Genomic DNA, 23238 nt, shown 5'->3' with positions numbered 1-23238 from the left:
ACAAAAAAAAAGAGAAAAGACTGTCCATCTTACTCTTAATAAAATGGCATATTATACTTGGACAGGATGTAAGGAAACAGGCATCAATATTCATCGATAGTGAATGTATGCACGTATATATGAATATAGGGGAATCTAGCAACATCTATCAAAATTAGAAATGCACATATTCTTTCACCCAGAAGATAAAATTCTGCAGCTTTATTCACAAAGAAAATGATATACACAGAAGGCTGTAGCATTACGAACAGCAAAAAATAATCCATCAATAGGGACCTAGTTAAATTGGGTATATTCGTATAAAAGAAAACCTTTCAAATACAAAACAGAATGAGAAAGTTCTTTATATAATGATATGGAAAGATCTCTAAAATATGTATTTGAGATATAAAAAACAAGGTACAAAATGGTGTATATAATACACTACCATTTACTTAGAAATATATTTTGTTTGTATGTCCACACCTCTGGAAGGATACACAGATGCTGATGACATGGGCATCTGTAGGGAAGGGACCTCAACTGGAAGGGAGATTTTATTCTGTATACTCATTATACCATTTGAATTTTAAATGCATCACTATTCCAAAATCAAATATTAAAAAATGTTTTTTTATAAGTTAAGTGAGAATTATAATAATAAATTTAGGTTATTTTGTTTTATGCTGCTAAACACTGGTACTAGAAATGCTACTTTAAAAAAATATAGAACACTTTATAAACAGCAAATTCTTTTTGTTGCATTTTTGGTATTTAAGATTATTCCTTAAGAATATCTTTAAGAGTAAACTCTCCTAAAGTCCCTAATGACTCCATTAAGCAAATATTTCAAAATACATAACATTAAACATGGCTTCTTTATTGTCTCCACCTTAACAGAATACGTACATACCTGTGCTGAGAGGAGAACAAATTTCTTTGGAGGCAACATGTGCTGCTGTACCACAACTGGTGAGTCAGTTATTGGAATATGATCCTTATTTAAGGGTGTAATTATTTTATCTACTTTCAATTCATCTATTGCAGAAAGAGCCCAGGAATGACCATCAACACGGGTTGTCATCTATACAAAAGAAATAAACTTTTTATACCTGCTATTAAAGTTACATAAAGCAAATCTTCCAAAAAGGAAAAAACATATAGACCTAATTTCTAACGAAATGCAGAATTTTACAAATTAATAACACATGTATGTGAACGTTCCTAAGTTTCTCTTTAGTGCTTTACTGTCTATTCCTTTAATCATGCCAGCTTCTATGACAATTATCTTTCATGAAAGAAGGGAAAGGCAAAATCTTAAGATAAACTGGAAACAGTGTTTACTAGAATTGTAATTCTTTCGATATCCAAAAACTATATTCTACCATCTTTAGTAGTAGTAGAGGTTGGTTTATCCGGTTTGATCAGCATCCTCAGGGGGTAGGCAACATGAGCTATGCAAGGGCATTTAGGAGAAGTAAATGGGGTAGAACAGGGGATACCAAAAGTGGGGAGCAGAGATAGCCTTCCCTGGCCATACCCTTGGAGGTGCTGGTCTCTCCTTAGCTCATTTTGTGCTAAGGGCTGAGACGAGCAGCCAAGGTGTGAGACTGGGTTAGGACAGGCTGGGGGCACACCTCTCATCCAGGACCTGTACATCAATTTCATGGAATATGCAGTGGTATTTGCTTTTAAAACACAATTATGGGGGCGCGTGGGTGGCTCAGTCATTAAGCGTCGGCCTTCGGCTCGGGTCATGATCCCGGGGTCCTGGGACCGAGCCCCACATTGGGCTCCCTGCTCAGCGGGAAGCCTATTTCTCCCTCTCCCACTCCCCCTGCTTGTGTTCTCTCTCACTGCGTCTGTCAAATAAATAAAATCTTTAAAAAAAACAAACACAATTATGTGTTTATGTGTGGACATTTGTATATACAGGGAAGAGAGATCAAAACAAGATGGGGGGGCGTCTGGGTGGCTCAGTCGTTGAGCGTCTGCCTTCGGCTCAGGTCATGATCCCAGGGTCCTGGGACTGAGCCCCGCATTGGGCTCCCTGCTCCGCGGGAAGCCTGCTTCTCCCTCTCCCACTCCCCCTGCTTGTGTTCCCTCTCTGGCTGTCTCTCTCTCTGTGTCAAATAAATAAATAAATAACTTAAAAAAAAAAAAAAAAACAAGATGGGGAAAATGTTGGTAACTGTTAAATGTGGGGTTCAATTTATCATTCCTCTGTTCTTCTGTATGTTCAAAAATTTCTATAATTAAGGGGCACCCCTAAATAAATAAAATCTTTAAAATAAATAAGTAAATTTAGGCAGAACTACAAATTAAAGACATCGTTAAGATAAAATTCTAAGGGGCGCATGGGTGGCTGTCAGTTTAAGTGTCCTACTCTTGATTTCGGCTCAGGTAATGATCTCAGGGTGGTAAGATCGAGCATCAGGCATGGACTAAGTGAGGAGTCTGCTTGAGATTCTCTCTCTCCTTCTGCCCCTCCCCCACCCCATATATGATATGCACACACTCTCTAAATATTTTTTTTAAAAAGATACAATTATTGGGGTGCCTGGGTGGCTCAGTTGGCTAAGCGATTGCCTTCGGCTCAGGTCATGATCTCAGGGTCCTGGGATCGAACCTCGCATCGGGCTCCCTGCTCGGCGGGGAGTCGGCTTCTCCCTCTGACCCTCCCCCCTCTCATGTGCTCTCTGTCTCTCAAATGAATAAATAAAACCTTAAAAAAAAAAAAAGACTTTACTTATCCATTTGCCACAGAGCGAGAGTGAGAGAGAGCACGCGCAAGCGAGCGCACAAGCAGGGGAAGCAGTAGACTGGAGAAGCAGGCTCCCTGGTGAGCAAGGGGCCCGACACGGGACTCGATCCCAGAACCCCAGGATCATGACCTGAGCCAAAGTCAGATGTTGAACCAAATGAGCCACCTAGGCATCCCAAAAAAGATACAATTCTAAGTCATAACTATAGTGGATGACCTCATAATAACTAAAAACATAACATATTTAAATGGCACAAAAGTCATTTCAGAAAATATATATGCATTTTTTGGATAGATACACTACGAGAAACATTCTAAAACGATTCCAATGTTTAAAGATATTTTTAATGATTACCTTAATGACTTTTAACCTCACAAAGGAAAAACAAAGAATTAACAGGATACACTTTTCTTTTTTTTTTTTTTAAGATTTTACTTATTTATCAGAGAGAGAGAGAGAGGCAGGCAGAGGGAGAAGCAGGCTCCATGCTCAGCAAGGAGCCTGATGTGGGACTCGACCCCAGGACCCTGGGATCATGACCTGAGCCGAAGGCAGACGCTTAACCGACTGAGCCACCCAGGCGTCCCCAGGATACACTTTTCAATATGATTTCTAATCATACATGATTGCTCAAAATAAATGCTATCACAACATAAAGATTCTTACAATTTTACTCTTTACTTAAAATTATAAATTATATAAAAAATTAAGATTCTCAGGATAACTTACCTGGGTTTCCATCATTGGCTTTTGGAAAGGAAATGTATCATGGTTGACACACCACAAAATGTCATTATCTTCATTTTCTGAAGCTGCCATCAGTAGAATGCCTAGAAGTTTAATACACAAAATCTTATTATGATGCCAAATAATATGCATCCCCAATGTTCTTAAAAATATTAACTACTAACATTAATATATATAACATACATACAGAGTATGCATTGTTGTAAGTAAACAAGTCAAATAAAAAAAAATTAATCCCCTAAAAGGACATATAATTATTGATAGGGTAGAATCATGAAGTGTTCCAGATCTTATACTTCATTTCTTTCGAGTAAACACTTTCTTCACATCTTAAAATTTCTGACGTTATGATATATTTTTGCAGTCAATGGGCTTATGAATTTAATTACTAACTTTAAAAAAGTATATTTAGTACATAAAAAATGTGACTTTCAATCAATGGTATCTAAAATGCAATGAAATAGAATTTCATGTACTGATTATCTCAAACATATCATGAATAAAAATGATGAAATTACTAGTGGAATGGCAGAGTAACTATAAAACATCATCTCAGCAATATTAGTTGATTTTGAAATACACTCTCTTGTACTCAATTCCAGCTCCTCCCGCTAACTTGTTCCCTTTATAATGACCTTAGAGATAGCAGCCCTAAGTCCACTGGATGATTATAGGGGATAAGGACATTATTAATGTAAGAAATTAAAATATTCTAAATTTTATTGGAAAACTTATTTTCAAATGGCTCAAAAGACATTCTAATTTTAACAATTTAAAAAATCCAATCTTAAATCTGATAGGATATCAGAACTTACCTTTACTGTAAAGAGCTTTATGTACTTTTGAAGGCTTTTCCACTGTTGAAGACGCTGAGAATCCAGGAGGTAAGCGGACGTGAACCAGTGTCAATGTATTAGGTCGTGCTAATGGTTGTCTGAACGGACAAGTGCTGAAATATAACCTTACACCTGATGATGGGATAAAATTATACATCAATAACAGAAAATGAAAGACTTGAAGTCCTTGTGTTATTGAAGCAATTCCACAGAGAAACAGAGAAACCTGTTAAAGTCCTAGAATCACTTTCCTGACTAATCTTAAATCACCATGTGTAATAACACCCGAAGTAGAGTTCTAAGAAAGTGCCACTTGGAACTGACAGGTGAATCAACACATTTTAGCAGAAAGAATCTGCAACTATAAGCCAAGAGAGTCCTTTTCCCTATTCAGCCTCTGTCTCTGAATATTAGCCACTTTACCCATCAGACCTAGTTTGACATCTATAACATGAGGAAACAAAACCAGAAGAATCTTCCAATTTTCAAAATCCTTAATTTTACGAATTATTAAAATGGCTTGATAACTGATACAGAAGTAAAAACGCATTTCTAATCACAAATTTCCAAGTCTGAGGATTATCAAGTTCTAAAACCAAGAGCAGACATAGAAATTAAACAACATACCTGCATGTGTAACCGCCAATAATTGACAGTCCAGGGATTCAGAATTTTCAATCACTGCTATTTGAACAATTGGCTTAAAAACAGAACGATCTATGGTCCTACAAGAAAGGAAAAAAACTAGTCTAATATGCTAAAATAAGACTAACTTCTTGGGAAATTAACACAGCAGAAGCAAGAGCAGGCAAACCCCCTGAATGAGTTTACATTGTTAGACATTACCCTGTTTTCAAAGATCATAAAAGAAGGCTAACTCCACTGGGTAAATGGTTAATGAGGAAGGTGTTCTCAGAGCATCAAATTATCATTGTAAAGATTACTGCTAATTAAAAAGAAAAAATGAAACTTTATAATGGAGAAATCTGGTAAATAGCACCTTAACCAAGTATTCAATAGTGGAAAACCTGGTGGTTATGTGCCTACTGATGTAACGCTGCAAGGAGTAATTCTGGTAAAACCAAACAAAAACCTCAATCTAATGATAATGGAAAAAAGACAAATTCAGAAATTGGGATATTCCACAAATAAGACTCTTGCCCTTCCCCATCAAATGTGAATATTTAGGGGAAAAAGAAAGACAGTGAGACATCTATTCTATATTAATGAGACAAATGACCAATGTAATTCATGGGCTCTGACTGACTCTGGGGAAAAATGGAAAGAAAAACAGCTATGAAAGATTTTTGGGACTGTTAAGTAATGTTAATATGAACTATATAATTAGAAGATAATACTACAGAAATATTAATTTTTTTAGGTGTCGAACTGGTATTGTGCTTATGTAAGAGACTTAGGACATGAAAGTTGAAGGATTTAAGGGTGAAAGTCATGATGTCTGCAACTTACTTTCAAATAGTTCATAAGAATGAAAGTGAGCAAATAAGGGGAAACAGTAAGAACTGTTGAATTGGATAATTTGATAGGGTATTATCAGTTTTTACCATGCTGCTCTTCTAGTTTTTCTATAGATTTGAAAACATTTCCAAAAAAAAAAAGTAAAGTTGGAGAAGACAAAGGAAACCCTTTGTTTTAGACTGTCTGCCTTGAGAATTTTTTTGTCACTGAAAAGCAAAGAAAGCATTGAAGTTTTGCTAGGACAGGTGAATGCAGCAATGACCCAAGCACATAGAAAACCGAAGCTGAAAATTTAAGGTCTTTGTTATGTGAAGAGAATTTCTGCAGCTGAGCTAAATTAGTTGTGATACACATAAATCACAGTGTACAGTGTCTGAAGACTTGGCTTGTAACTTGGGTACGAGTACTTATCTAGGACTCAGACTTCAGACAAATCTTAACATCCCTTAGTTTCAGTTTCGTCAAGAATACAATGTGAAAAATAAAACCGTGAAGTTCTGTATTCCCAAACTGCCCTTGTGTCAATTATCAGACCAACTAAACTTATACTACACAGGCCTGTTAAAAGGTTGGAGCGGTCATCCCAGGGTCCTGGGATCGAGTCCCGCAGAGAGTCTGCTTCTCTCATTCGCTCTCACTTGCTCTTTCTCTCAAATAAATAAATAAATAAAATAACATAAATAAAAGGTTGGAGTGGGTACTAGTGGGGAACTCTGAGACATGTAGCTTCCTAGTGACAACTGTAATTGCCTATACAGACCACCTAAAGCTTAACACATTCCAAGGAAAAATCAAGCTGTACTTTACACTGTAAAAAACCAGTCTGCCTTATGTTTCAAACCATCCAACATTAGAATTAAAGGAAGAGTCTTTCTCTAGGAGCTGTTTCAAACATAACCTCCAGTGTCATCTTCAACATTCCTTACCTTTTAGAGATATTTTGAAGAAGAAATAATTTTAGTATGATGCACATATATAGCATAATGATATGCCTTGTACAAATGAAATGCCTCACATTTAATTACCTAGCAATGTTTCCGGCAGCAGAAACAACAGAATTCTGTGAAACTGAGGCAACTCTGCTCATTCCTTGTCCATCTTGGCCCAAATCATATACCTGTGAATAAAAAATTGTGCTCACTTAAACATAACTATAACCCATACGCATTTTACAAAATAAACTTTTAGAAGACTCTTCCTTTTTAGGGATCCTTTAATTTAGACACTTCACACAGATATGGAAACATCAGAGATTTGAAATTTCATAAAAAAGAAGCCCTAAGAAGTAGTTTGGGATTTTTTTTAAAAAGCACACAGCTCATAGGAAAAGGCTAAGAGTAACTGAATCTCTTCCTTAAAAACAGGGATGTTCTTACCCCCCTTAAATAGTAGTGTATTAATACTTGCCTGTATTACTCCTTTCTCAGATCGTGTATATAAAATGTTTCTAGAATTATCAACTGCAATTTGAACAATAGGATCTAAAAATAAGACAAAGGAAAAAAACCTCTAAAGATTAACGAATTAAACAGAGTAGCCATTTACAAAAAATTTAAATTGCTGAATCAGAACTTTGCATTTAGGGGCTTTCTCTTGCTTTGCAGGTAAGTCCCATGGTATTTGCATGAGGACAAAGGCAAGAAGCATTTAAATCAGACAATGTATGAGAAAAGCAGACATCAAATACTGTGACTAGATGAAGAGCCTCACAAATAAATTACTCTGTCTTCTTAATGAATTCTAAGCCAAATCAAAAACCAAGTTCTAGATTATTTCTTCATTCAACAAACATTTAATGAATCTCTACTATATGCCAGAAACACAGGAAATAATTATACCCAGTGCATTCCTTCAAGAAACTTCCAATTTAGTTTAATAAATCATTGTGTGGGGGCGCCTGGGTGGCTGAGTCGGTTGAGCGTCTGACTCCTAACTTTGGCTCAGGTCACGATCTCGGAGTCATGGGACTGAGCCTAGTGCCGGGCTCCATGCTCCACACGGGGTCGGCTTAGCCGGGCTCCGTGCTCCACACGGGGTCGGCTTATTCCTCTCCCTTTGCTCCTCCCTGTTCCTCCCGCTGCTCATGCTCTCCCTCTCTCTTAAATAAATCAAAAAAAAAAAAAGAAAAGAAAAAGAAAACTTATGAATATATAACAAATGTTATTAAGACAAACTTTCAGTTAAGAATGAGAATTTGTGAAGAAAATGTTAAGTCAACAATCTTAAAAAATTTTGTTTGCCAAATTTATTGTTTTCTACTTACCATCTTCTGAGAATGTGAACTGTAGCAATGAAGGAACAAGAAAAGAAAGTGCGCTCTTTGAGTGGTTTATTTTCCTACATCTTTGGCTAAACCAACCTGCTTCTGCCTTAAAAGGAAAAATTGAAAGAAGCAAGACTTGTAGACACATTTGTCATAGCAACTAACCATATAACCACATGTACAAAAATCCTCAAATTTTAGTGAAGTACCAATAATTGTAAATAAAGTGAGACATACTATTTGGAATAAGTACTAAGTTTAATCCTTTAATTAATAATAGAAAATGTAGTTAGCCATAATCAAATCATAGCTCTCAATAAAATCAGCTATTTCAAAACCTGTGTTATGTTAATGAACTCATATTCTAATTATCTTAAAAACTCTTTTATTTGAAAGTAGTAAAACAAATAATAAGTGCAGTTTGTAAGAGACCAAAGTACATAGGATAGGGGTACTTGTATCATCTCTTCCCATTTTGGCTAAAAAGAAATCTTTTTTTTTTTTTAAGATTTTATTTATTTATTTGACAGAGAGAGACACAGCAAGAGAGTGAGCACAAGCAGGGGGAGCAGCAGGCAGAGGGAGAGGGAGAAGCAGGCTTCCCGCGGAGCAGGGAGCCCGATGCGGGGCTCGATCCCAGGACCCTGGGATCATGACCTAGCCGAAGGCAGACGCTTAACAACTGAGCCACCCAGGCGCCCCTAAAAAGAAATCTTAATAGCAGCCATCGCCACCATAATCTACAGTTTACCTCTCAATGTCTGACTTTTGCCACACAAAACCTTTAGGGAGGCGGGGGGGGCGGGGGGGAAGCGAGGTTAATGAACAAAGCCAAGAGAAACTAGGTAAGAAAGAGGTACAATGTAATATAAAAAACACAGCTGACCAGGGTTGTAATCCTAGCTTTGCCACTAGTTAGCCACATGACTCTGAGAATATTACTTTATCAGTTTCCTAACATTTACCTTATGAAAAAAAGCCAGTAATACAGTAGGGAAAAGACATAAAAAGACATTTCAGAGTAGAGTAAACATACATGACCAATAAATGAAAAGATCTCCCTCAGCGAGTAATAAAAAAAATTTCCTTCTATCAGATTGGTCAAAATTAGTAAGTTTGATAATACTACCATCAGTGGGGAGTGGTGGGATATATTCACAGAAGCCTGCTAAGTGGGGCGCCTGGGTGGCTCAGTCGTTAAGTGTCTGCCTTCAGCTCAGGTCATGATCCCAGGGTCCTGGGATCGAGCCCCACATCGGGCTCCCTGCTAGGCGGGGAGCCTGCTTCTCCCTCTCCCACTCCCCCTGCTTGTGTTCCCTCTCTCGCTGTGTCTCTCACTGTCAAATAAATAAAATCTTAAAAAAAAAAAGGAATTAAGTGAATAATGTACATCCATTTATAGACAACTGTACAGCAATCACAAAACATAACACAGTTAAGTGAAAAGCCAATTATGTAACAAAACATAAGCAATAATCTAAGGAAAAACATACAAAAGTACATCACATGTTTGTATATATGTATACATATAAATACATACATATAGAAATTTATAGATACTTATCAAATGTATCATGTCTTAAAAAGACATAAGCAGAACTGGATTTTACTTCTGGAGAGAGGACTGGGTTTTGTAGGCATGGTGTAGTCATGCAAGACTATATACGGTTTTAACTGTATGTTTGAATACTTTTCATATGAATATATTAATGTGCTTATATAATTAGAAAACAAAAGTATAATCTATCCTACTTTATCCAGGGGGAGGAAAAAAATATTTATAAATGCCAGACTTACTTGGTATGCTACTTCATATAAACAGCCATCTTTTCCAGCCAAGAAAATTCTGCCATTATCAGTGGAAGTTATTGTTAAAAGGTAAGTATTATCAGTGGGAAGAGAATATAAAGGATCTGGAAGCAACTGCATTCCACCACACATACTGTCATTAAGAACTCCAGAACCTATTTTTTTTTTAAGGAAAGAATCTGAATCAGCTTATTAGCATTTTTGAAGTTTGAAATAATCACGTTATCTTCAGAATTGGTATTTTTACTGAATTCTTATTGACACACCTAAAAGCTTCTATAACATACACTTTTAAATTACTATAAAAAGTCTGATACAATTTTTTCAAGTTAAATAGAACCTACAATAGGTATATATACATTTTATATACATAACATTGTAAAACATCAATCGACAAACTATCCCAAATTACTAGATTTTGGGAAAGAACCCAAGGATTTGATAGTTAAATCATTAATTTCAGTCACTGAAATTCAACACTATTTCACCCAAAACAGATTGCCAGAATGCAAAAGAAACCATTGAATGTACTAGTGATAAATTCAGGTCTTCTTATGGTAAAGGAAAGAATAATGTATATTTCAGCGTTCCATATGTTAAAACAGCCATTCAAAAAACCAGAAACAAAAAAATCGAAAGCATTATAGAAAAACTCACTAGTGTCAATTATTTCTCTTCCACTACCCTTTTATATTGTACATTTAAGGAGCGCACATTAATATGATAAGCATATTCAAAATACTTGCTTGATGGAGCTTACTAACCTGAAAGTTATCATACCTATAGGGAAGTACTATTTTCCTATGAACAAATAGTCTGGAAAGTTAACTTAGTGAAAAAAAAATAGCTTTTAATTATATTAAATTGGCTAACATATTTTTATTTTAAAAATACCACATGTGGTTTGCCATACCTGTTTGTAAGTTAGCATAGCTAAGTCCAAGAATCACTATATCCACAGGGGTTGCCAAAACCAGGAGGTGTCGTACATGAGGTTGAAAGATGCCTAAGATAAAGTAGACATGGGTTAGGTATTATTCCAAAAAACATCCACTTCCACTATTTAAGCATTGACAGACTAATGATTTTACCATTAAAATGAACTAGTGATTAAATACTATATGAAGGATGTGTCTGGCTGGTTCAGCTGGTAGAGCATGTGACTCTCGATCTTGGGGTCATTAGTTCAAGCCCCACGTTGGGCGTGGAGTCTACTTAAAAAAAAAAAATTAAATAGTATATGAAAAATCTGAACTCAATTTAATTTTTATGTTAAAATACTACTACCTATGAATATTTAAGTAGATAGTAATAAAAAAGAACCATCTTAGAAAAGAAACACTTCAGTATTTAATACCAATTAAAATTGGCATTACATTATAAAATAGTTTATTAAAATATAAAGCCTTCTATTTGTATACTTAACACACACAGCAGCATAATTCACAGTATCCAAAAGGTGGAAGCAACCCAAGTGTCCACCAACAGATAAATAAACAAAATGTGGTGTGTGTGTGTACACGTACACATATATGTATACATACACAGGAATATTATCCAGCCTTAAAAAAGAAGAAAATTCTGACAATACTACAACAACAATGAATCTTAAGAACATTGTAAGTGAGGGGCGCCTGGGTGGCGCAGTCAGTCGAGCATCCGACTCTTGATTTCAGCTCAGGTCATGATCTCAGGATGGTAAGGTCAAGTCCCACACTGAGCTCAGCGCTCAGTCTGGAGTCTACTTGAGATTCTCTCTCTCCCTCTTCCCCCCGATTCATGCTCCTGCACTCTCTCTCTGAAAATAAGCAAATAAAATCTTAAAAAAAAAAATCGTAACTGAAACAAACCAGTCACAAAGAGATAAATATAATTCCATTTATATCAGGTACCTGGAGAAGGCAAATTCATAGAAACAGAAATGAGTTTATGCTAAATGAGTTTCCCAGATGAATTTATATATCAAAACCAGATAATATATAGAATAAGAGGGGACATTACCAAGTACACAATTTTTTTTTGTTAATTCATGCTAAGGTACTGTTTATTTTTTTTATTTGTTTAACATTAAAAGGTGTGCAGTGGCATGAGATTCTATGTATAATTATCATTGTCATGTTACGATATCCAAAAATAGTGTCTTACTGACAGTAATAAAAGAAAATATATCTTATGTCACAATTATGGACATATCTTCATGTGTATACCTTTGGCCTACTTAAGGGTATTAAATGCCATAGAAAGTACAACAAAAGTTTTACTTTCACTGATGAACATCAAGGGGCATAAAGCCACTTTTGTGTATCAAGGTTCAAGTCAGTAAAGCTGAAGGCACAGATCTCCTACCTAATGAACTCAAAATGTAACTGATATTTCATAAGTTGGTTTAAAAAGCTTGAACTTTATGAAAACTTAGATTTTCCTTAATAAAAGCCTTATCTCATGCTCGCTTCAGCAGCATAAACACTACAACTGAACAATACAGAGAAGATTAGCATGGCCTCAGTGCAAGGATGATATGCAAATTCATGAAGCGTTCCATACAAAAAATAAAAAATAAATAAAAGCCTTATCTCTAAGTACTCAGTCAACAGCCTATGCCAAAGAAGTCATCTTTGATTATAGAAACTTTAGTGAGGTTATAGATGGTGGAGCCGATTTATGGCTTTGAGTAAAGGGAGATAAGTAAAGCAGTGTCTTGTCAAATGATGTGATCTCTAAAATCTCTCATCATTTATTCAAGTATTTTGCAACAGGAGATGGTAGAAATGGAAGCCATCTCCCTTCAGAATGCAACAAGGTTAAATGACTGACATTTCTCACTTTTGTCAGCTCTCACATCTTATCTATAAAACACATCTTATTAGCACTTTTTAGAAATTAACCTAAGTTGTTTAGGTCTTTGGAACAGTTCAAAGTTTTACTGCTTTTGAATGGAAAAGTTTTAAAGTTTTGAAATAAATAGTTTAATACTTGTGCACAAATATGAACACTGAGGATCCTTTGCTAACACGTTTTTGCTTATTTTTTTTTAAATGATTTTATTTGAGAGAGAGAACAAGAAAGAGAGAGAGAACACGAGTAGGGGAACGGGCAGAGGGAGAAGCAGCCTCCCTGCTAAGCAGGGAGGCTGATGTGGGACTCCATCCCAGGACCCTGGGGTCATGACCTGAACCTAAGGCAGACATTTAACTGACTGAGCCACCCAGGCGCCCCTGTTTTTGCTGTTTTGATAAAAAAATTCAGCAGAACCATAACCCATTGCATTTTAGAAAGGCATGCTTTGGCACCAAAAACTTGGCCATGGTACTTTCAACTTCTAAGGCAACTACAATGATAGTATGAATTGATGCCTTTTTAAGAGATGTTGGTTCAGAAATAGGAAAATATTAAGTTCTTCTCTTCTACTGAAAAGTCCACTGACTTTCCAGAACTAACTGACTGAACTTGAGGTAGGAGGTTTACTGTATTAGACAAGGAAAGACCATTTCAAGAATAACTTCAGGAAGGAGTTTACACATGATTTGACTTTGGTGGCAGCCCTACTTGGTCACACAGATGAGGCAAAATGACTCATAATCACTATAATGAATAATGTCCCAAAGCCATACCTGGAAGATGCAAATGAAGCTAGACAACCACGTGAATCTTTTAATACATGGAAAATGCTTCCCTGAACTCAGAAAAGTGTGATTAAGTCTTGTCAATTTCTCTGTGGACAAAAACCTGCAAATGCTAGAAAACACTGAAGAACTCTTATGTTTTATTCAAGCAACCATAAAACTGAAACATGTATTCATACTCTTCTTGCCAATAAAGCAAACTCTTGCCAAAAAGCTTGACTTAGAAAACAATGACTTTAAGAATAATATTTTCTGGGGCGCTTCGGTGGCTCAGTCGTTAAGTGCCTGCCTTCGGCTCAGGTCGTGATCCCAGGGTCCTGGGATGGAGCCCCACATCAGGCTCCCTGCTCAGCAGGATGCCTGCTTCTCCCTCTCCCACTCCCCCTGCTTGTGTTCCCTCTCTTGCTGTCTCTCTTTGTCAGATAAATAAAATCTTAAAAAAAATTTTTTTTCTTACAACAGGCAAAGTAAGATACGAACTTTGATTATAACGCTTTATGTTCGAGAGTCAGAATTTTCAGGTCTTATGGATAGCAAAGTCAGAGTTGTTTCATAATCAGGGTGGCTCATTCGGTTAAGTGTCTGACTCTTGATACTGGCTCAAGTCACGACCTCACAATAGTGAGATCCAGCCCCAGAGTCCAGCTCTTTACCAGGCATGGAGCCTCCTTAGGATTCTCTCTCCCTTAGCCCCTCCACCCCCCACTTGCACACTCTCTCTCTCAAAAAAAAAAAAAATTGTTTCACTTCCAAAGATCACACCTTTGTTGTCATATGAAAGACTTGCCATAATTTTAATTTTGCACTGAAGTTTATATTTGAGTAGAACAAAATTTTACTATTTATTTTAGATGGACAATTTATATTTATTAAAATACAGAGCAGGGAGAGCCCTCCACTGTTATTATGAATAAACTTTTAGATAGTAACTTTTTAAAAAAAAGATTTATTTATTTATTTTGAGAGAGACAGAGAGCGCGTGCGTGAGCGCACATGAGCAAGCAGGGGGCAGGAGCAGAGGGAGAGGGAGAGTCTTAAGCACACTCTGCACTGAGTGTGGAGCCCCATGCAGGGCTCAATCTCACAACCCTGAGATCACGACTGGAGCTGAAACCAGGAGCTGGATGCCTAATGGACTGCACCACCCAGGCGCACCTATGAATAAACTTTTAAATGTAGATAAAAGAGATACATACCTCAGGGTGAAGAATACCTTGAGGTTCTATTTTAAGGAAATAAGTTTCCAATGCAATCACATAAACAGTGTATAAGACTGCATGTTTGTACCACGTGAATTATCATTTCAAAACAGCTGTGAACTCAAAAAATTTTATTTAGACCTTACAAACAATTTTGTCTACTATTTCCCATTGTAGGAAGATTTCTCATACATCCAAAAAATGTATGTTAATTTAAATCAATCTATTATTTTGTCATTAGCTCTTATTAAAAAAATCTGGCACAATGAATTTGAAACTGTTAAACAATACTTGCCACTTCTTTAAGAGTTATTCTGAACTCTTTTCATTTCTATGGGCTATCAAGACTAAAACAACCGCAGAGACAAAAATGGTTTTTACATTAAATTCAGTAACTGATGAAAATGTATAATGCAAAAATTCCAGATAAATCAACAATGATTAACAAAAAATAAGCAAAACAAAATTCAAAAATTATACTTTAACAATTTTATTTATTAAAAAGTATTTTTTTTTAAGTAAGCTCTATACCTAATGTGGGGCTTGAACTCATGATCCTGAGATCAAGAGTCACATGCTCTACCAACTGAGCCAGCCAGGTGCACCAGTGTAACAATTTAAAGACAGGCTCACTATCAAAAGGAATGAGATCTTGCCATTTGCAACGACGTGGATGGAACTGGAGGGTGTTATGCTGAGTGAAATAAGTCAATCAGAGAAAGACATGTATCACATGACCTCACTGATATGAGGAATTCTTAATCTCAGGAAAGAAACTGAGTGTTACTGGAGTGGTTGGGGGTGGGAGGGATGGGGTGGCTGGGTGATAGATATTGGGGAGGGTATGTGCTACGGTGAGCGCTGTGAATTGTGCAAGACTGTTGAATCACAGATCTGTACTTCTGAAACAAATAATGCAACATATTTTAAGAAAAAAGAAAAAGAAGAAGATAACAGGAGAGGAAGAAAAGGGGAGTATGTCAGAGGGGGAGACGAACCATGAGAGATGATGGACTCTGAAAAACAAACTGAGGGTTCTAGAGGGGAGGGGGGTAGGGGGATGGGTTAGCCTGGTGATGGGCATTGAGGAGGGCACGTTCTGCATGGAGCACTGGGTGTTATGAACAAACAATGAATCATGGAACACTGCACCAAAAACTAATGATGTAATATATGGTGATTAACATAACAATAAAAAAATTAAAAAAAAATAAAGACAGGCTCACTTCTACCATAAAGTGAATAAACTATTAAATATTCCTAATCACTTTACATATTTCTAATTAGAATTCAGACCAAGCTTCAATAAAAATTTCAACTATGTTAAAATGTGCTATTATTCAGTCCTATGTATATACATATGTAAATTAATCATTACATTTTTATTTCTTACCAGCTTTTGGTTTCACAAGTCCCACAGCAAGAATAGTCTCACTAAGTCCATCAAAATAGGCAAGGTCTCCTCTGCCAACAGTTAAAGAAAAACATGTTATACATATGAAGAAAATAGTTTTATCTAAAATGTTAAGACTACAGAATGTAATGAAAAATAAACCAGCAAACAAAAGTGTTTCAATTCCAAGATCCAGGCACACAGGCCTTTCTAAGGCTAATAAGCATAAACCAGGAAAACAGGGCATGCTGCTCCCCATCCCAAACTTCCCCCCAACCAGGTTGCAAGGTAACAGCAATTCTACTGCTGGGGCAAGACGCCCTCAGAAAAAGACTCACAGGGAAAGTATAAGGCTGAGAGTGGAAGGGAAACATTGAGAAAAAATCTCCGGCATCCCAACCTGTATCCTAAGTGCAAAGTAATTCTACAGGATGAAACCTGTGGTCCACTGAGGATAACCAAAGCAATGACAAAACCAAACTCAGCTCAGCTCCTGACTTGAAAAAAGTCAACTTTCCCCATTATAAACGCCTACCTGCTAGGCCCATTTCTAAGGATAAATACTATTTACTGCAGTATCCACTGTCCTACACATTATATCTAGCTTTCAGAAAACACGAGACAAAAACACACAGGAAAAAAAAGCCTGTCAAGAAACAAAGCAATCAACAGAAATGGACTCAGCTATGAGGTCGATGTCTGAACTACAGACAGAAAATTTTAAATAAATATGATTAATACTGTATGGGTGCTAATGGAAAAGGTGGATGACATAATAAACAGATAAGGAATTTCAGCAGAGAGGTGAAAATTACAAGAAATAAGCAAGTGAAAATATTAGAAATAAAAAGCACAGCACAGAGAAAGAACATCTTGTGAACTTTTTAAGTAGACTTGACATAGCTAATGAAGGAATTGGTGATCCTGAAGTTGGGTCAATAGAAACTGTCCAAATTGAAACAAAAAGAAAAAAAAAAAAAGAATGGAGAAAAAAAATTGAACAGAGCATCCAAAACCTGTTGAAGAACATCAAACAATCTAACAAAAGTATAAAAATCTCAGAAGAGGGAAAGAATGGGGCAGGACAAATATTTTAAGGTAATCACTGAAAAATTTCCAAAAATAATGAAAGATCAAGAAAATCACAAAATGCCAAGCAGAATAAACACCGAGAAAAAAATATACGTTCCGGACTTTGAAGAAAACTTCTGGTTGTCCTGAAAATGACCAAGCCAACAGGAAGAAAACACCTCAATGGCCACTTAGGTAAACAGGTTTCCTGCTTTTTTCCATACTGTGATAACTGGCACAGCCTCCAGAAACTAAGACCAGTACTGGGGAAGTTAGGGGTTACAGAACAATAAATGGGACAAGATTATGAGCCTATTATCCAGGTGGTATTAGGATTTATAATAGAAAGCTAATGGAATAATTGAAAGGAAGCCCAAGGCTTTTGTAGTATTGAACTTGTGAACGAAATAAAGATTTATACCCAGGACTGTGCCTTGTTTTTTTTTTCAATAAGCACATTGTTCAGATGATTTCTCTTTAAATGAGTTCTAGTTTTAACACAATAAGGTTGGACTGTATGTTCCTTGTCGACAGACACTATATTTACCACATTCAGTACTTTTCCTAGCACAAAACAGTGTCTGATACATGATAAACTCAATATTTTATTATGATGGATATATTGGATGTTAATGGAAATTTAGAAATTTTCATTAAAGGGAAAATCTTTCTTAAGGAAATTATCCTTACATTTATCTATTATGCAGTTTTTTGGCATCTGATTTGCTTAAATACATTCATGCCTAAATGAAGAGGTTTTACTCCTTAGTAACAAAATGACCATGTTACAATAATACAACAAACTGAAGTTCAAGATATATGAGGAACAATCACAACCACACATCACTGCTATTAGGACTATATAACAGTTCAATCAAAACTCTAGCTATGAAAAGTTCTAATCGAAAAAAATCAGTGAACAAAAATTTAAGCTACAAGTTGTCATTTAGTGTCACTTCAACTCCATGATACAGTGTATGTGTGTTCCTAACAGGTGTCTTAATTACTCAAGGAAAGAGTAAAAACTACGTGGGCCTTCTTCTCATTAACCCACTTAACCACCTAAAGATATTATGACAGAGAACTGGTAATATGCCAAAATTTATCTCCAGAAATCCAGGTGAGATTACCGTATCAATAAACTTTATTTTAGCAAGAATGTCTTGGACCTTCACTCAGACTATTACAAACATTCAAATTACACATAGATCAAGCTCACAGACCAACAAAACTGTTTAGTCACTTCAGTAAGTTAAGACACTCCCAACGCACAGAAATGCATCGAAAACAGATCCTTCAAAATGTCAAACCAGGGGCGCCTGAGTGGTGGCTCAGATGGTTAAGCGTCTGCCTTCAGCTCAGGTCACAATCCCAGGGTGCTGGGATCGAGCCCCGCATCGGGCTCCCTGCTTGACGGGGAGCCTGCTTCTCCCTCTCCCTCTACCATTCCCTCTGCTTGTGCTCTCTCGCTCTGTCAGATAAATAAATAAAATCTTAAAAAGAAAAAAAAGTCAAACCAACTCTCAAAAAACTGATAGGCTATCTTATTGGAAGGTAAGAGCTTGGCAACTAGACCCCTGCTACTCAGAGTGGTACTTAGACTGGCAGCATCACTGGGAGTTTGTTACAAATGCAGACTCTTGAGGCTCACTCAGAACTACTATAACAGAATCCACATTTTAACACTACCCAGGTGATTGGTATGCATACTGAGAAGCAATGATCCAGATGTTAGATGAATGAAAAATAAACCACGCAGCTTCTGATGAGAACATTAGCTGCAGTTAAGATAATCTAAATTCTAACCATGCTATAGCAAACCAGCATTAAATACATACCCGTCTTCATAGTTCCACATGAATATGTCACTGTCAATTGTGAGCCAAGCTCTGCTGATAGGAGGGAACACACCCATCATGCAGTTACACTGCATATCTGAAGTAGCGTGGATGTAAGGCAAAAAGATTTCAATCTTATCTTTCTTAAATTTGTTTTGAAAGATTTTGGTTTAAAATTTATGATTAAGGGGTGCCTGGGTGGGTTAGTTGTTAAGCGTCTACCTTTGGCTCAGGTTGTGATCCCAGGGTCCTGGGATCGAGCCCAGAGGCCGGCCCCCTGCTCCATGGGGAGCGTGTTTCTCCCTCTCCCACTCCCCCTGCTTGTGTTCCCTCTCTCTGTCAAAAAATAAATAAAATCTTAAAAAAAAAACACACTTTAAAATTTATGATTAAAAAATCATGACCTAACCACTCTTTAATAGAAAGAGCAAATAAAATATCTTGATTTCTAATAAGTTTAATGAAAGACATAGCTGACAGAAATAAACCTGTAATCTATAATTTCTAAATAATGCTATCTGAATTCTTGAAATGCATTCTAAAGGACAAATGTAATGTTTTTACCATTACTAACTTAAAAAAGAATACGGATTATGAGTAACACCATTAAATTTTGACATGAAAAAACTTACTGGACCAGTTTCTCCAATTGTATAAGAGCAAGACTGACTAAAAAAAAAACAAAAGCACATGGTATGCTAAAGTCATAGCTTGACTATTTGCAAGCTTCTTATAAATAGGATGATTGAGGGGCGCCTGGTGGCTCAGTCGTTAAGCATCTGCCTTCGCCTCAGGTCATGATCCCAGGGTCCTGGGATCAAGCCCCACATCGGGCTCTCTGCTCTGCGGGAAGCCTGCTTCTCCCTCTCCCACTCCCCCTGCTTGTGTTCCCTCTCTCACTGTGTCTCTCTCTGTCAAATAAATAAATAAAATCTTTAAAAAAATAATAATAAATAGTGTGATTGAAAAAGAATTATGTAATTATAAAACAAGGAAACAATTATCAAATAATTTCCTTTGCAGAAATAGTATTATCAGAAGATAAAAGAAGAATATTAAGAAACTAAGCAAGGGGGACGCCTGGGTGGCTCAGTTGGTTGAGCACCTGCTTTCAGCTCAGGTCATGATCCCAGAGTCCAGGGATCGAGTCCCACGTCAGGCTCCTTGCTCAGTGGGGGAGCTGGCTTCTCCCTCTGTCTGCAGCTCCCCCTGCTTGTGCACTCGCGCGTGTGTTCTCTCTCAAATGAATAAATAAAATCTTTAAAAAAAAAAAAAGAAAAAGAAAAAAGAAACTACAAGAATAGAATATGGGATAAGGTATGTTTTATATTTAATAACACTATTTCACAAAGTCTCAGAGAAACAGTGAAAATGTTAGGGAAAATATTAAATTCTACTAGTTTTTCTACATACAAGTATTCCTCAATTTTCCATTTCCTTTATTTTTCTGAATCAGACTGTAATGAAATTTGAAAAGCTTTTTTTTTTTTTTAAAGATTTTATTTATTTATTTGACAGAGAGAGACACAGTGAGAGAGGGAACACAAGCAGGGGGAGTGGAAGAGGGAGAAGCGGGCCTCCTGCTGAGCAGGGAGCCCGATGCGGGGCTCGATCCCAGGACCCCGGGATCATGACCTGAGCCGAAGGCAGACGCTTCATGACTGAGCCACCCAGACATCCCGAAATTTGAAAAGCTTTTAAATAGATTAATATACTTTTTAAAAGTCTCATTAAATAATACAGCATCTTAATGTCTAAATTATGAGGGCTATAGATTGATAAAAAAGCTTCCTAGCAAATTTAACTATAAATCTAACGCCTTTATAGGATATGCCACACTTTTAAAAAATTAGGCAAAATTGGGGCGCCTGGGTGGCTCAGTTGGTTAGGCGTCTGCCTTCGGCTCAGGTCATGATCCTAGGGTCCTGGGATCGAGCCTCGCGTTGGGCTCCCTGCTCTGCGGGAAGCCTGCTTCTCCCTTTCCCACTCCCCCTGCTGGTGTTCCCTCTCTCACTGTGTCTCTCTCTGTCAAATAAATAAATAAATAAAATCTTAAAAAAAAAATTAGACAAAATCTTTCTTTTTAGAGGGTAACAAAACTCCTCTAGTAACTCAGTCTATGAAGATGCCATTAGTGTTCCATTCTTATTGTGATCCTTAGAAATACCATCACTTACAGACTTTAATTCTAAGATAGCAGTAAGTGCAAACCATACCAAAAACTTTTGGGGAGTAGAAAAAAGAAGTACCTGGCAGTTTGTTTTTAAACAGTTTTAGAACAACACCTCAGTTTTAAAACGTTAAAATATGAGAAAAAATAAAAATGAAAATCATGGGTCTTCCAGCTAAAATGTGGTACTAAAAGCTTCCTTGATTAGCATTTAACTGGAAAGTACTACTTTGCAAGAATATCATTCAAAATGCGGAATTCCTTGTAAACAATTCACTCTCTTCAATGTCCCAGAATAATTAAAATGTGATTCAATTTTCAACCTTCAATGTTATATGAAATTTTCTAGGCACATGGCAAACTACCCACATACTTAAAATATTTTTTAAATAAAACTCCTAAATGAACTGATACACACACACCAATTAAACACAAAGCAAGAACTGTAACAAGAATACCAATTTTAAAAAATTTTAAAGAGTTAAAAAACAAGGTAACAGGATACGTCCAAACTGTTCAACAAGTTCAGGTGGGAGAGGAACTCTTCGGATGGAACTGATCTCTGGAAGGTTGGGTACCGAAAGCAAACCAGGCCCCTGTAGAGGATAATCCATATCTGACATGCCAGAAACAGTGGGATTATCTGCAAGTAATAAAACAAAGCACTTAATAAAATAATAATGTTTGGGCATCAACTAGGCATACTGAAGCACTGCAAGCTAAAAAAATTGTGCATCTGGTGGTTGTAAAAGGTATATAGAGAGAATAAAAGAGTTCTGACCCAATACAAAGGAGGCCTGAGAAAATCCAGTGTTAAGGTGGGGACAATTACAGGTTTCAGCACTAAACACAAGGTTATCTTTCACAAAGATGCCATTAGAAAAGAAATACTTAGTTCAATAATTTAGGCTTTTTTTCCTATTATTTTACTAATCTGAAATGGGCAAATATTTATAAAACCACTTTGTGATTGTCAGATAAAACAATTGTGAACAAAAGATTGGGGAAAAAATAGATTTCTTTTCCCACTTAAATATTAATAGAGTAAAACAATCTATGCATTTTTCTGTTAGACCACCCCCAAGACCAATAAGATAAATACAAATAATACCACATAAGCAATATTTTATTGGGGGAAACCACAGACTGCTCTATAAAGTGTTCTCATTTGGCAACCTTTCTCTCACCCTAAGACACAGTCACCTAAGGGCAGGAGTGCGCTGCTCTATTCAGCCTGTCCTTTCTATGTCTTGAACAGGGAGGTGTTCTTTAGATCTGACTGATGACCTATGTTTATCCCAGGCACCTTTCCAGGCTCTCTTTAAGTACAAAGATGTTGGGGAAAACTGACATATAAAAGAAATTCTAAATGTATTAGGGAAATTTAAAATATACAACTAGAGAGAGAAATGCAATCAATTCCTATGTACTGATTGATTACCCAGTTTCAACAATTACCAATAACATGCCTGATCATGTTTCATTTATATCCCTATTTCTTCCCTAATGGAGTTTTTGAAACAAATCCCAGACGTCCCATTTAATCTTAAAACATAATTTTAATAGGATATTGCACAGGGAGCCTAGGTGGCTCAGTCGTTGAGCATCTGCCTTCGGCTCAGGTCATGATCCCAGGGTCATGGGATCGAGCCCCGCATCGGGCTCCTTGCTCCGCGGGAAGCCTGCTTCTCCCTCTCCCACTCCCTTTGCTTGTGTTCCCTCTCTCACTATGTCTCTCTCTGTCAAAAAATAAAATCTTTAAAAAAAAAAAAGATATTGCACATGTTAAATGGCAGTGGGAATACAAAGGATGGAATTATTGACTACAGTAAGAATGTGAATGGTTAGGGTTTTAGAGGGGTGGGGGGATGGGTTAGCCCAGTGATGGGTATTGAGGGCACATATTGAATGGAGCACTGGGTGTTATATGCAAAAAATGAATCATGAAACACTACATCAAAAACTAATGATGTAATGTATGATGACTAACATAACGTAATAAAATAAAATAAAAATAGGGCGCCTGGGTGGCTCAGTTGGTTGAGCGACTGCCTTCGGCTCGGGTC

General features: G+C 36.7%; 1 protein-coding gene and 1 non-coding gene across 4 annotated transcripts in view; one reads left to right on the top strand and one right to left on the bottom strand.

The window, feature by feature from the left end:
- NUP155 (nucleoporin 155) overlaps nt 1–23238 on the bottom strand; it is a 63992-nt gene that overhangs the window by 38776 nt on the left and 1978 nt on the right. For all 3 annotated transcript variants that reach the window (XM_027606455.1, XM_027606454.1, XM_027606456.1), the window contains 12 exons: nt 21678–21815; nt 19003–19099; nt 16094–16164; nt 10792–10884; nt 9867–10033; nt 8070–8175; nt 7214–7287; nt 6832–6923; nt 4955–5052; nt 4307–4459; nt 3474–3574; nt 893–1063 (listed from right to left, as the gene is read on the bottom strand). In XM_027606455.1, the coding sequence (XP_027462256.1) occupies nt 893–1063; nt 3474–3574; nt 4307–4459; nt 4955–5052; nt 6832–6923; nt 7214–7287; nt 8070–8175; nt 9867–10033; nt 10792–10884; nt 16094–16164; nt 19003–19099; nt 21678–21815 (1361 nt within the window). The remainder of the gene's footprint in view (nt 1–892; nt 1064–3473; nt 3575–4306; nt 4460–4954; nt 5053–6831; nt 6924–7213; nt 7288–8069; nt 8176–9866; nt 10034–10791; nt 10885–16093; nt 16165–19002; nt 19100–21677; nt 21816–23238) is intronic.
- LOC113930030 lies at nt 12321–12426 on the top strand. The gene has a single exon (XR_003522409.1). It is a non-coding gene; the product is annotated as a U6 spliceosomal RNA (small nuclear RNA).

The sequence above is a fragment of the Zalophus californianus genome, chromosome 5 (assembly GCF_009762305.2).
Source record: "Zalophus californianus isolate mZalCal1 chromosome 5, mZalCal1.pri.v2, whole genome shotgun sequence".
NCBI classification, from domain to species: domain Eukaryota; kingdom Metazoa; phylum Chordata; class Mammalia; order Carnivora; family Otariidae; genus Zalophus; species Zalophus californianus.
The sequence above is the reverse complement of the archived record's forward strand: the minus strand, read 5'-3'. Positions and strand labels throughout refer to the sequence as shown.